A 12,201-nucleotide genomic window follows, 5' to 3' on the forward strand; every position below is an offset into this window, starting at 1 on the left:
CACTTAATCTGCAAATTCCTTTCTCAAGAAGCTGACCAAATGCTTCACTGTGGCCACTTAGAATCAAACACATTGAGATACAAGTACATAGCCAAGATTCATAACTTCAACTACAAAAATGATACACACATGCAAATAGCATAATCATAACCAGCAAATTCTAACCTTTTTATAGAAACCTTACACGATATTTTTGTAACCTTTGTACAATATTTGCTGCAAACATATAACAGCGATTGCAACAATGATCTATACGGTCACGGTTAATGTCAATAACATCACATACCATTAGGGAGTCCTTCTGTGCAGCGGCCTCCTGGTTTCTTCTCCTAGCACCAGGGAGCTTGTGCACTGGGGAGACCACTGCTGGGATCCTGTGCCCAGTTCCATGCCCACAATTCGAGAAGGCTGTTGATAAGCTGGAGAGGGGTCCCAGAAGAGACACAAGAGTGATTGAAGGATTGGAAAATAGGTCCTGTAGCAATAGACTCAAGGAGCTCAATCTGTTTAGCTAACAGAGAAGGTTAAGGGGTGAATCGATCACAGATTATTGGGTAATAGAGGTCTGGTCAGGTTAGCAGAGCCAGGTGTACCAAGATCCAGCACTGGCAGTTGAAGCCAGATAAATTCAGACTAGAAATAAGGTGCAATTTTTAAAATGAGGGTTATTAACCTCCGGGGCAGCTTCCCCACAGTCGGGGTGGGTTCTTCACCACGGGCAATTTTTTAAATCAATTGGATGTTTTTCTAACAGATCTGCTCTACAAATAGGAATTATCTCAGGGAAGTTCTCTGGCCTGTGTTACAGAAGGGGTCAGACTAGATGATCACAGGCCATTGCAGAGAAGCTAAATGCATTCTTTGTGTCATCTTCACTGCAGAGGATGGGAGCGAGATTCCCACACCTGAGCCATTCTTTTTAGGTGACAAATCTGAGGAACTGTCCCAGACTGAGGTGTCATTAGAGGAGGTTTTGGAACAAACTAAACAGTACTAAACTAAACACACTAAACAGTAATAAGTCTCCAGGACCAGATGGTATTCACGCAAGGGTTCTGAAGGAACTCAAATGTGAAATTGCCGAACTACTAACTGTGGTTTGTAAACTATCATTTAAATCCGCTTCTGTCCCAGATGTACACCATTTTTTAAAAAGGGTTTCAGAGGTGATCCTGACAATTACAGGCCCGTTAGCCTAACTCCAATAGCAGGCGAATTGGTTGAAACTAAAGTAAAGAACAGAATTGTCAGACGCACAGATGAACACAATTAGCTGTGGAAAAGTCAACACAGCTTTTGTAAAGGGAAATCATGCCCCACCGATCTACCAGAATTCTTTGAGGGGGTCAACAAGCATGTGGACAAGGGGGATCCAGTGGATAGAATGTACTTGGACTTTCAGAAAGCCTTTGACAAGGTCCCTCACCAAAGGCTGTTAAGCAAAGTGAGCTGTAATGGGATAAGAGGGAAGGTCCTCTCCTGGATTGGTAACTGATTAAAAGATAGGAAACAAAGGGTAGGAATAAATTGTCAGTTTTCAGGATGGAGAAAGTAGTGGGGTCCCCCAGGGATCTGTACTGGGACCAGTCCTATTCAACATATTCATAAATGTTATGGAAAAGGGGGTGAACAATGAGATGGCCAAGTTTGCAGAGGATACAGAATTACTCAAGATAGTTAAGTCCAATGCAGGCTGCGAAGAGTTACAAAGGGATCTCACTAAACTGGGTGACTGGGCAACAAAATGGCCAATGAAATTCAGTGTTGATAAATGCAAAGTAATGCACATTGGAAAACATAATCCTGACTATGCATACAGAATGATGGGGTCTAAATTAGCTGTTACCACTCAAGAAAGAGATCTTGGAGTCACTGTGGATAGTCTCTGAAAACACCCACTCAATGTGCAGCGCCAGTCAAAAAAGCGAACAGAATGTTGGGGATCATTAGGAAAGGGATCGGTAATAGGAGAGACTATATCATATTGCCTCTGTATAAATCCATGGGACGCCCACACCTTGAATACTGCGTGCAGATGTGGTCGCCCCTCTCAAAAAAGATACATTGGAACTGGAAAAGGTTCAGAAAAGGGCAACAAAAATGATTAGGGGTCTGGAACGGCTGCCGTATGAGGAGAGAGTAATAAGACTGGGAGTGTTCAGTTTGGAAAAGAGACGACTACGGGGGGAGATGACAGCGGTTTGTAAAATTGTGACTGGGGTGGGGAAAGTGAAGAGGGACGTGTTATTTACTCCTTCTCATAACACAAGAACTCAGGGTCACCCAATGACATTAACAGGCAGCAGGTTTAAAACAAACAAAGGAAGTATTTCTTCTCACAGTGCACAGTCAACCTGTGGAACTCAATATGTTTCTGGAGGACGGGTCCATCAGTGGCTCCTAGCCAGGATGGTCAGGGATGCAGCCTCATGCTCTGGGTGTCCCTAAACCTCTGACTGCCAGACACTGGGACTGGATGACATTGATGACACTGATTGGTCCTGCTCTGGGCAGGGGGTTGGACTAGATGGCCTCCAGAGGTCCCTTCCAACCCTGTGATTCTAGGATTCTATGACATGGGGTGGATCGCTCAATGATTGCCCTGTTCGGTTCATTCCTTCTGGGGCACCTGGCATTGGCCACTATCGGAGACAGGATACGGGGCTAGATGGACCTTTGGTCTGACCCAGTAGGGCCGTTCTTATGTTCTCACAATGGTCCCTTCTGGCTCTCTAATCTGTGAGCATTTTCCAGCCCCTGCCAGCACGAGTCCTGGGGCCCCGGCGCTAAGCGGCTCATGCAGAGAGGATCCAGGCACCCTACCACACTGTCACCCAAGAGCAGGGCCAGAGCACATGGTGGTAAAGCACCAGCCCTGCCATGCTGGTATCCCGCTCCGTGCTGGTGCCAGGGGTGCAGATGGCAGGTGCTGAAAGCCAGCCCCGAATTCCGCTAGCACAGACATGCCAGGACTCTGAGTCCCCTGCTCTGCTCCTCCGGCCGAGCCAGCTGGGGGACAGGTGCAGGGGGGGACACACGACACAGTGGTGACTCAGCGCTCCGGTGTGCCGGTCAGTGCAGGCCACGGCACTGGGCTTACTCCGACTCCACCCGATGCAGTGAGCTGTAGCCCACGGAAGCTTATGCTCTAATAAATTTGTTAGTCTCTAAGGTGCCATAAGGACTCCTCGTTTTTCCTAAATGTTAATACTCCTTTTCTGATCTTTGAATCAAAGCCATAGCAATAGACAAGACTTGTTTGCTGACATCACAAGACCTGAACACACAGCTCCCCTTCTCTCTCTCTAGCCATGCCGGCTGCATTTCACAGCTCTGTTCATTTCCATCTCTTCCTAACCAGCCTCTAAAGTTTGGCCCTGGGTTAGGTCAGTCTGGGAGTTAATTAACTCTTTCTGGCCCTGTCACCTCTCATGAGATATTATATTATACTCATAACGTCACACCGGGTTCCAGACAGATGTGGGGCTGCACCTCCCAGTTCAGTGGGTCACTATCCCCTCCATTCACTCACATTCCAGGGTTTGGGCAGAAGCACCATTTCAGATTTAAACTGTGCCCCCCAAGGACAGCTAGGTGCTGGAGCGCTGCCCCCTAACCCCTGTGGCCCCCCCCAGGACAGCCTGGTGCTGGAGAGCTTCCCCCTAGCCCCCTGTGTGCCCCCCAGGACAGCCGGGTACTGGAGCGCTTCCCCCTAACCCCCGTGTGCCCCCATGGTGGCCTGGTGCTGGAGCGCTGCCCCCTAACTCCTGTGCCCCCTCCCCGGGGTGGCCTGGTGCTGGAGTGCTGCCCCCTAACCCCTGTGCCCTCCTGTGAGGTTATTGACAAACTGGGACCACATAGATCATTGTTGCGACCAAGGTTCTACAGTGCACCAAATATTGTGCAAAGGTTGTCGTGTGAGGTGTCTATGGGAAGGTGATGGTTGGCTGGTTATAATTATGCTGTCTGTGTGTGTGTATCATTTTGTAGTTAACGTTATGAATACTGGCTCTCTGCCGTCTGTATTTCAAACTTATGCCTAGCCTGCTGGATGGCCCCTTAAGGACCATCAGTTACACAACTGACCCATTGAGAGAAGGCAGATAAGCCTTGGGATTCAGCCAGGTGTGCAGGGACCTGCCTATTGACAGAACTCTGAGGGTTTTCCAGGCCATGGGATGGGCAGCTTGTCCTTGGGACACAGAAAGAGAGACCACATGGCAAGAGACTATACAAAGCTGCTGCAGCTCCGCCATCTTGTCTTCAATCCTGCTTCTGACTTCTGGGGGGACTTGGCTACACTGAAGCTTTGAACCAAGGACTGAAGGACCCATCCCAGCTGGGGATGTTCTCCAGAGACTGGATTTGAACCTGCCGTTTATTCCATCACTGCCACAAGCCTGAACTAAGAACTTTGCCATCACTGTATGTCATTGATTCCATTTCACCGATTCTAGCTCTTGTCTCTATTTCTTTCCTTTTATGAATAAACCTTTAGATTTTAGATTCTAAAGGATTGGCAACAGCGTGATTTATGGGTAAGATCTGAGTTGTATATTGACCTGGGTCTGGGGTTTGGTTCTTTGGGATCGAGGGAACCTCTTTTCTTTTACTGGGGTATTAGTTTTCATAACCATTTGTCCCCATAACGAGTGGCCCTGGTGGTGATACTGGGAAACTGGAGTGTCTAAGGGAATTGCTTGTGTGACTTGTGGTTAGCCAGTGGGGTAAGTCCTCCAAAGTCCTCTCTGTCTGGCTGGTTCGGTTTGCCTTAGAGGTGGAGAAACCCCAGCCTGGGGCTGTCACTGCCCTGCTCTGAGCAATTTGTCCTGAACTGGCACTCTCAGTTGGGTCCCGCCAGAACCAGCATCGTTACACCCCCCCCCCGGACGGCCTGGTGCAGGAGCGCTGCCCCCTAACCCCCGTGTGCCCCCCCCAGATGGCCTGGTGCTGGAGCGCTGTCCCCTAACCCCCGTGTGCCCCCCCAGGACGGCCTGGTGCTGGAGCGCTGCCCCCTAACCCCCGTGTGCCCCCCCCAGATGGCCTGGTGCTGGAGCGCTGTCCCCTAACCCCCGTGTGCCCCCCCCCCGGACGGCCTGGTGCTGGAGCGCTGTCCCCCAACCCCCGTGTGCCCCCCCCGGACGGCCTGGTGCTGGAGTGCTGTCCCCTAACTCCTGTGTGCCCCCCCAGGACGGCCTGGTGCTGGAGCGCTGCCCCCTAACCCCCGTGTGCCCCCCCCGGACGGCCTGGTGCAGGAGCGCTGCCCCCTAACCCCCGTGTGCCCCCCCCAGATGGCCTGGTGCTGGAGCGCTGTCCCCTAACCCCCGTGTGCCCCCCCAGGACGGCCTGGTGCTGGAGCGCTGCCCCCTAACCCCCGTGTGCCCCCCCCAGATGGCCTGGTGCTAGAGCGCTGTCCCCTAACCCCCGTGTGCCCCCCCCCCGGACGGCCTGGTGCTGGAGCGCTGTCCCCCAACCCCCGTGTGCCCCCCCCGGACGGCCTGGTGCTGGAGTGCTGTCCCCTAACCCCCGTGTGCCCCCCCCCCCGGACGGCCTGGTGCTGGAGCGCTGTCCCCTAACCCCTGTGTGCCCCCCCAGGACGGCCTGGTGCTGGAACGTTGCCCCCTAACCCCCGTGTGCCCCCCCCCCGGACGGCCTGGTGCTGGAGCGCTGTCCCCTAACCCCCGTGTGCCCCCCCCGGACGGCCTGGTGCTGGAACGTTGCCCCCTAACCCCCGTGTGCCCCCCCCAGATGGCCTGGTGCAGGAGCGCTGCCCCCTAACCCCCGTGTGCCCCCCCCAGATGGCCTGGTGCTGGAGCGCTGCCCCCTAACCCCCGTGTGCCCCCCCCAGATGGCCTGGTGCTGGAGCGCTGTCCCCTAACCCCCGTGTGCCCCCCCCCCGGACGGCCTGGTGCTGGAGCGCTGTCCCCCAACCCCCGTGTGCCCCCCCCCGGACGGCCTGGTGCTGGAACGTTGCCCCCTAACCCCCGTGTGCCCCCCCAGGACGGCCTGGTGCTGGAGCGCTGTGAGCAGCCCCACCCCATCTGCACCTTCTCAGAGGATTTCCAGGAGTTTGAGATGATCGATGACAACGAGGATGAGGAGGAGCCGGACGGGACCGGGCTGGATGTGACCCCCTCACCTTCGGCCTCCCCCATCCCCTCGCCCGGCGCCGAGGAAACGCAGAAGCCCCGACCCAGCACCCTGAGCCTGAGCGTGCCGGGGGCCCAGGTGAGGGGCCTGCAGCTCCGCTGAGGCGGGGGCTGGGGGGGGTCACTGTTTGCGGTGCTGAGGGGGCTGGGGGGGGTCTCTGCATGAGGCACTGAGAAGTCGTGGGGGGTCTCTGCGCGCAGTGTTGAAGGGGGTTTCGGGGGTTGCTGCATGCAGCACCGAGAGGGTTTGGGGGGGTCTCTGCACACGGTGCTGAGGGGGGTTTGGGGGGGTCTCTGCACACGGTGCTGAGCGGGGTTTGGGGGGGTCTCTGCACACGGTGCTGAGCGGGGTTTGGGGGGGTCTCTGCACACGGTGCTGACGGGGGTTTGGGAGGGTCTCTGCACACGGTGCTGAGCGGGGTTTGGGGGGGTCTCTGCACACGGTGCTGAGGGGGGTTTGGGGGGGTCTCTGCACACGGTGCTGAGGGGGGTTTGGGAGGGTCTCTGCACACGGTGCTGAGGGGGGTTTGGGGGGGTCTCTGCACACGGTGCTGAGGGGGGTTTGGGGGGGTCTCTGCACACGGTGCTGAGCGGGGTTTGGGAGGGTCTCTGCGGATGGCACTGAGGGTGTTTGGGGGGGCCTCGGTGCGTGGCGCTGAGCTTGGCTGGCTGATTTTCCCATGTCTCGGTCTCAGGCACTGAAGGTGTTGGAGTCTCTGCTCCTGCACCGGGCAGGGCATGTGGGGGCCCACACGCAGCACTGTGATCGTGGGCCGTTTGTGTGTGTGGTGCTGAGTGGTGTTGTCAGTGGTGTGAGGTGCTGAGGGGGCCTTGCGCAGCTGAAGTTACAGACGGATGAAGCCCACTGGGTCCTGGCCCATCCCTCTCCCAGGGGCCAGGGCAGGGCTGTCCCTAGGGTGCGGTGACGAGTGCTCCACCCCTGCTAGCTTTAGTTTGTAAGGCTCCTCTCCCCTCCCCTTCCCGCCCGTCCAGGGGTGCCAGTTTTGGTCGGACGTATTCCTGGAGGCTTCATCCCCTGATAGAATCTTTAAGTAAAGTTTAATTGTTAATTTCTGGAGACTACAGGACAATCCTGGAGGGCTGGCAACCCTAATCCCATTCCATGCCATGCCGCGGGGAGATGGTTCCCTAGCTCAGGGCCCAAGCTGGGCCCATCTCCCTGCGCATGGCATGGGGGCAGCCCAGATCCGGAGGCTGCCGTCTTGTTCTCCAGAATCTGAGCGTTCGTCACAAGAAGAGAGTTGGGTCTCTGGCCCCTGTGGCTGCAGAGAAGCTGTGAAATGTGAGTGACGCGGGACACCTGCACCCGTGCAGCGCCTGAGTGGGCCTCACTGAGTGGCGGGAAATGCCTGTCGTCGGCACGGGCTCGGCTCGGAGGCCAGGGCAGGCCGCTCAGCGCGTACACTGCCCAGTTCGCTGCTGATCAGAGCAGGCAAGAAAGGAGCGGGACCCTGCCAAGCGGCTGTGAGGCGTGTCTTGTCTTGGTGCCGTGGGTGGGTGACCCTCAGGAGACACCAGCACCTTTTATTCCTCACTCCGACCCAGGGGCATCTGAGCCATGCCCAGGGGACCCAGTCACAGAGGGCATGGCTGGCTGTCCAGGCTTCCCAGCCAGCCAGCTCCACCCCCGGAGCAGCCAGGGCTAGGCCGGGGCCCAGCAGCCTCCTCCCTGGCTCTCCTAGACGCAGGCAGGGGGAGGGATAGCTCAGTGGTTTGAGCATTGGCCTGCTAAACCCAGGGTTGTGAGTTCAATCCTTGAGGGGGCCATTTGGGATCTGGGGCAAAAATTGGGGATTGGTCCTGCTTTGAGCAGGAGGTTGGACTAGTTGACCTCCCGAGGTCCCTTCCAGCCCTGATAGTCTATGATTCTGTGCTGCACCGGCGACACTGGGTGACGTCACCGGGCTTTCCACCACAGCCAGGAGGGCTAGAAACAGTGTGTTTCATGGGATTGCAGATTCTGATGCCATCACATGGCCCAATGTACATCCCTGCTGTGCCCAGGCCTGAGTGCAGCTTCCTACAGGTGCGTCCACACCCCACTGCGGGAGAGTGGGGAGGACTGGCTGACCTAGGGGTCAAACACCCGTGACCTAGAGACGGGGGTTGGTAGGTCCGACAACATGGACCTACAGCATCTTCTCAAATGGGTGACTGAGAACCCACAGCAGCAACGGCTCCTGCAGCAAATGGCTGCCCGGCAGCAACGGCTGCTCTGGGGCCTAGGGGCACAACAGCAGCAATGGCTGGTCGAGCAGCTGGTAGCTCTGATGCAGCCGGAGGGCCTCCCCAGGGCTTCCCCTCCCGGGGTTGTAGGCCCCGGCCCAGTGGTCCAGCCCATGCCAGTGAAACTCACAAAGATGGGTCCTGAGGATGACCCGGAGGCCTTCCTGATAACCTGTGAACGAGTGGCCACGGAAGCCTCATGCCCACTGGGCCACCCTGTTGGCACCATACCTGACGGGACCAGCGCAGGTACAGTGCAGGTGACGGGACCAGTACAGGTGAAAGAGGCCCTACTTGACTACCTCAGCTTCACAGAGGAGACTTTCTGGCAGAGGTTCCCTGGGGAGAAATGCCCCTGGGGCCAGGCCCAACGTGGTCACCCAGAAGTTAAGAGGCTTGGGTTTTAAGTGGCAATCGCCGGAGACTCAGACTGGAGCGGAGGTGGCCGAGCTCAGTGTCGTGGAGCAGCTCACCCCCATACTTCTGGCTGAGGGCAGGGACAAGTCCCTAGCCAGTGCAGCCTGGCTGATGAGAATTATTTAGCTGCAGAGATGGCTCTAACTGCTTCATATGAGCAACTGCCTGAAGCCCAGGGCACCTCAGCTGAAGGGAGAGCCCAACCCGGGAGCCAGCAATCAGACTGGGTGGTCTTGCAAGCACCAGCCTCTAAGGTGCCCAGCAGGCTGTCAAGCCCTGGACTGGGCCCTGGTAGCAAACCCCAACATCTCAGACCCCAGTCCGGACAAAGGCTCTTGGAACCCCTATGGAGGGGGAGAAGACAAGGCACACAGGGAAGGGCTATCTCAAATAGCGGGCCCAGGGCCAGCAGCCACTCGGCCAGGAGCAGGGACTTGCTTTCCATGTGGGCCCCAGGTCACTGCTACCATGAGTGCCCCAAAAGGAGTGTGGCTATGGACAGGGACCATAAACGAACTCCAGCTGAAGTAACGGCTCTTATGCAGATAAGTGGAACTGAGGTCACGGGCCTAGTGGATTCTGGGTGTGGCCAGGCCCTGGTCTGGGAGGATATGGTCCCAAACCCTGAAGCCCCCATGGAGACTGTCTTCCTCCAGTGTAACCATGGAGAAGTGTGCCATTGGCTATAGGGGAAAACACAAAGTGCCTTGTAATGGGGCTGGCCTCAACAGTGTCCTACCCTCTTATCTTGGGACAGGATTGGGAGTATTTCTCAGAGGTATTGAGGGAATTTAAACCAACCCCAGAGACCCTGGAGGGAGCAGCTGAGGAGACCTGGGGAGATGGGAGCCCAAAACCTGTGACATTGGCAGGTGTAGGTGAGGATCCTGGAGAGGTAGGATCCAGCCAGAGGGAAGCTTCTCCAGAAGGCCCCCTTAACAACGAAGCCACAGTGGCCGCCCTACAGAAGAGACATCCTAACCAGAGAGACAGACTTCATAAAGGACCAGAGGGAGGACGAAACTTTGTGCCAGACTATGATTAGCGGGGAAGTCATAGACTCACAATGAGCAGAGCAGTACCATGGTTTGGGCTCCTGCACCAGTTGGAGAAAGACCAACTGATGGAGGAAGTTTGGTGGCAACTCCTCCATTCCGTGGCTCAGGCACGAAGCCATGCCACGGGCTCATGCTATCCCCTCTGTGGGGTCCTGAGAAGACCCTGTCCAGGATTTTGGATCACTTCTTTTGGCCCAGAATTCACCAAGACTCTGCCCCAAATGCCAACTCATAGGACCTAAAAGGGGATAGAAGCCCCTCTGGTCACACTCCCCATAGTCGACGTCCCATTTGAAGGGCTCGGGATGGACCTTGCTGGACCCTTGGAAAATGGTGCTGCTGGGTACAAGCAGATCTTCGTGATAGATGATCAGGCTGCCCACTGTCTTGAGGCAATCCCACCTCACACACCAATGCAAAGACTATTGCTGTGGCACCTAAGGAGATCCTCACTGATCAAGCCACCTCCGCTGCTGAAACAGGTATGTGATTTTCTGAAAACAAAGACTCTATGAACATCGTCCACAAATGGATGGTCTGGCTATATGACCCTGAAAAGAAGGTTTGTTGCTGAGGATCTCCGTCACTGGGATCAGCTGATCCCGTTCCTGTTATTTACTGTTTGAGAAATCCCCTAATCATTGACTGGATTCTCCCGGTATGGGAGACAAACCTTTGCCATGCCATTTGGCCTCTGTCAATTTCAGAGTATTCCCTTTGGCCTCCTTGCAATGTTCCAGCGGCTCATGGATCAAGTTCTTCAACCCCATGGCTTACAAACAACAGCCTAGTGAGACGACATGGTCATCTACAGCCAAGAGTGGGAGGAAAATCCAGCACAGATGGCTGCTGTACTCTGGTTCTTACGGGGGGGCTGGGCTACTGGCAAAGTGCAAAAGTGGGGGAAAAGAGACCACCTACCTGGGATATATTCTGGGGAAGGGCCAAGTCCAGCCCCTTGTTGGCAAAGTCCAGGCCCTCACAATGTGCCCATGCTCAGCCACAAAGATGAAAGTCCAAAGCTTTGGGGGGCCTGTAGGCTACTGCTGCTGATTTGTACCAGGGTTTTCGATGCTAGGAGCTCCCCTCATGGGCCCAGTTCAGGACAGGAGCCCCAGGAAGGCACGCTGGTCCAAGGCCTGTGAAAAGGCCTTTCAGCAGTTGAAAAAACACCCATGTAAACAGTCTGACCTGGCCAGTCCTGACTTCTCCAAAGAGCTTGTTTTACAAACCGGCGTAGGTGCAGGATTGTCCCAGGAAGCGGAGAGGAGCACCCAGGGCCCTGGGGAACGGCGCAATCCATAGTAGAGAAGGACGGTCTCGCTGTGAAACGGGCTATGGACTTGCGCCGACAGTACCTCTTGTGAAATCAATTCACCGACCATGCCCCCTTGAGATGATGAAATGCCATGAAGGACACCCTACGCCCCCGGGCTGTGCGCTGATACCTGTCCCTCCAGCCGTATACCTTCCCAGTTCAGCATGGAGCGGGGAGAGCCCACCAACAGGCTGATTTGGTTTTCCAGGGAGGCAGGGTGAACCATCTGCTGGGCCTGGTTCCCCGGGTGCCATCGTGAGGGGCAGGGGGTGTGGTGGGGCACACAAACCCCACACTGGATAACAAGGGTTTTGGAGCTGCCCTGAGCTCAGCCAGCCCCGCCACACCACACCCACAAGGCTGGAGGAGGAGGTAAAAAGAGAGTAGAACAGCTCACTTATGGGCAGCCCAGGGATGAGACCAGCCCCTCAGCCCTGAGGAAAGGACTGAGGGAAGGCAGGAGCTTCCCCTACAAGCACTGCCTGAAGGCCCCTCCCTGAGGGACGGGAGGGCCCAGTCGTGATACGCCCTGCGAGGGAGGTGTTCCCTTCTCTTGCACTAACTCCGTCTGTTGGTGTTAATTCCCCTGGCTTTTGTCCCCAGAGGACCCCAGAAGGGGAGAGGCTTGGAAGGGAGCCGGCCGGAGGGCCAAGGCACAGGAAGAGACAGGCCACTACAGAAGTGGAGCACCCAGTGGCCACAGAGCGAAGGGGAGAGAGCTGCCACGCCACGCCTGGCCATGAGGAGGTGCCAGCAGTGGGCCAACCCCTTCAGAACGGGGCTTGAGAGTATCAAACATTTCTTTCCACCATCGACTGAAGCCCTGCCACATCTGGATCCACCCCCTGTCAGGGAGCGACGGGCCCCGGCCCTTCCCTGGGGGAAATTCCCACCTGGATCCATCCCTCTGTCAGGGAGTGACAGGCCCCGGCCCTTCCCTTTGGGGGGATTTCTGACCAGATCCCCTGTCAGTTGCTGACAGAGTTGTTGAGATTCCATATAAAGTATTCTT

At 56.2% G+C, this 12,201-nt stretch overlaps 1 protein-coding gene across 1 annotated transcript in view; it reads left to right on the forward strand.

The window, feature by feature from the left end:
• MAPK8IP2 (mitogen-activated protein kinase 8 interacting protein 2) overlaps nucleotides 1-12,201 on the forward strand; it is a 60,455-nt gene that overhangs the window by 17,245 nt on the left and 31,009 nt on the right. Inside the window, exon 3 of the mRNA XM_077807475.1 lies at nucleotides 6,001-6,228. Within this exon, the coding sequence (XP_077663601.1) occupies nucleotides 6,001-6,228 (228 nt within the window). The remainder of the gene's footprint in view (nucleotides 1-6,000; nucleotides 6,229-12,201) is intronic.

The sequence above is a fragment of the Eretmochelys imbricata genome, chromosome 1, assembly GCF_965152235.1.
Source record: "Eretmochelys imbricata isolate rEreImb1 chromosome 1, rEreImb1.hap1, whole genome shotgun sequence".
NCBI lineage: Eukaryota > Metazoa > Chordata > Testudines > Cheloniidae > Eretmochelys > Eretmochelys imbricata.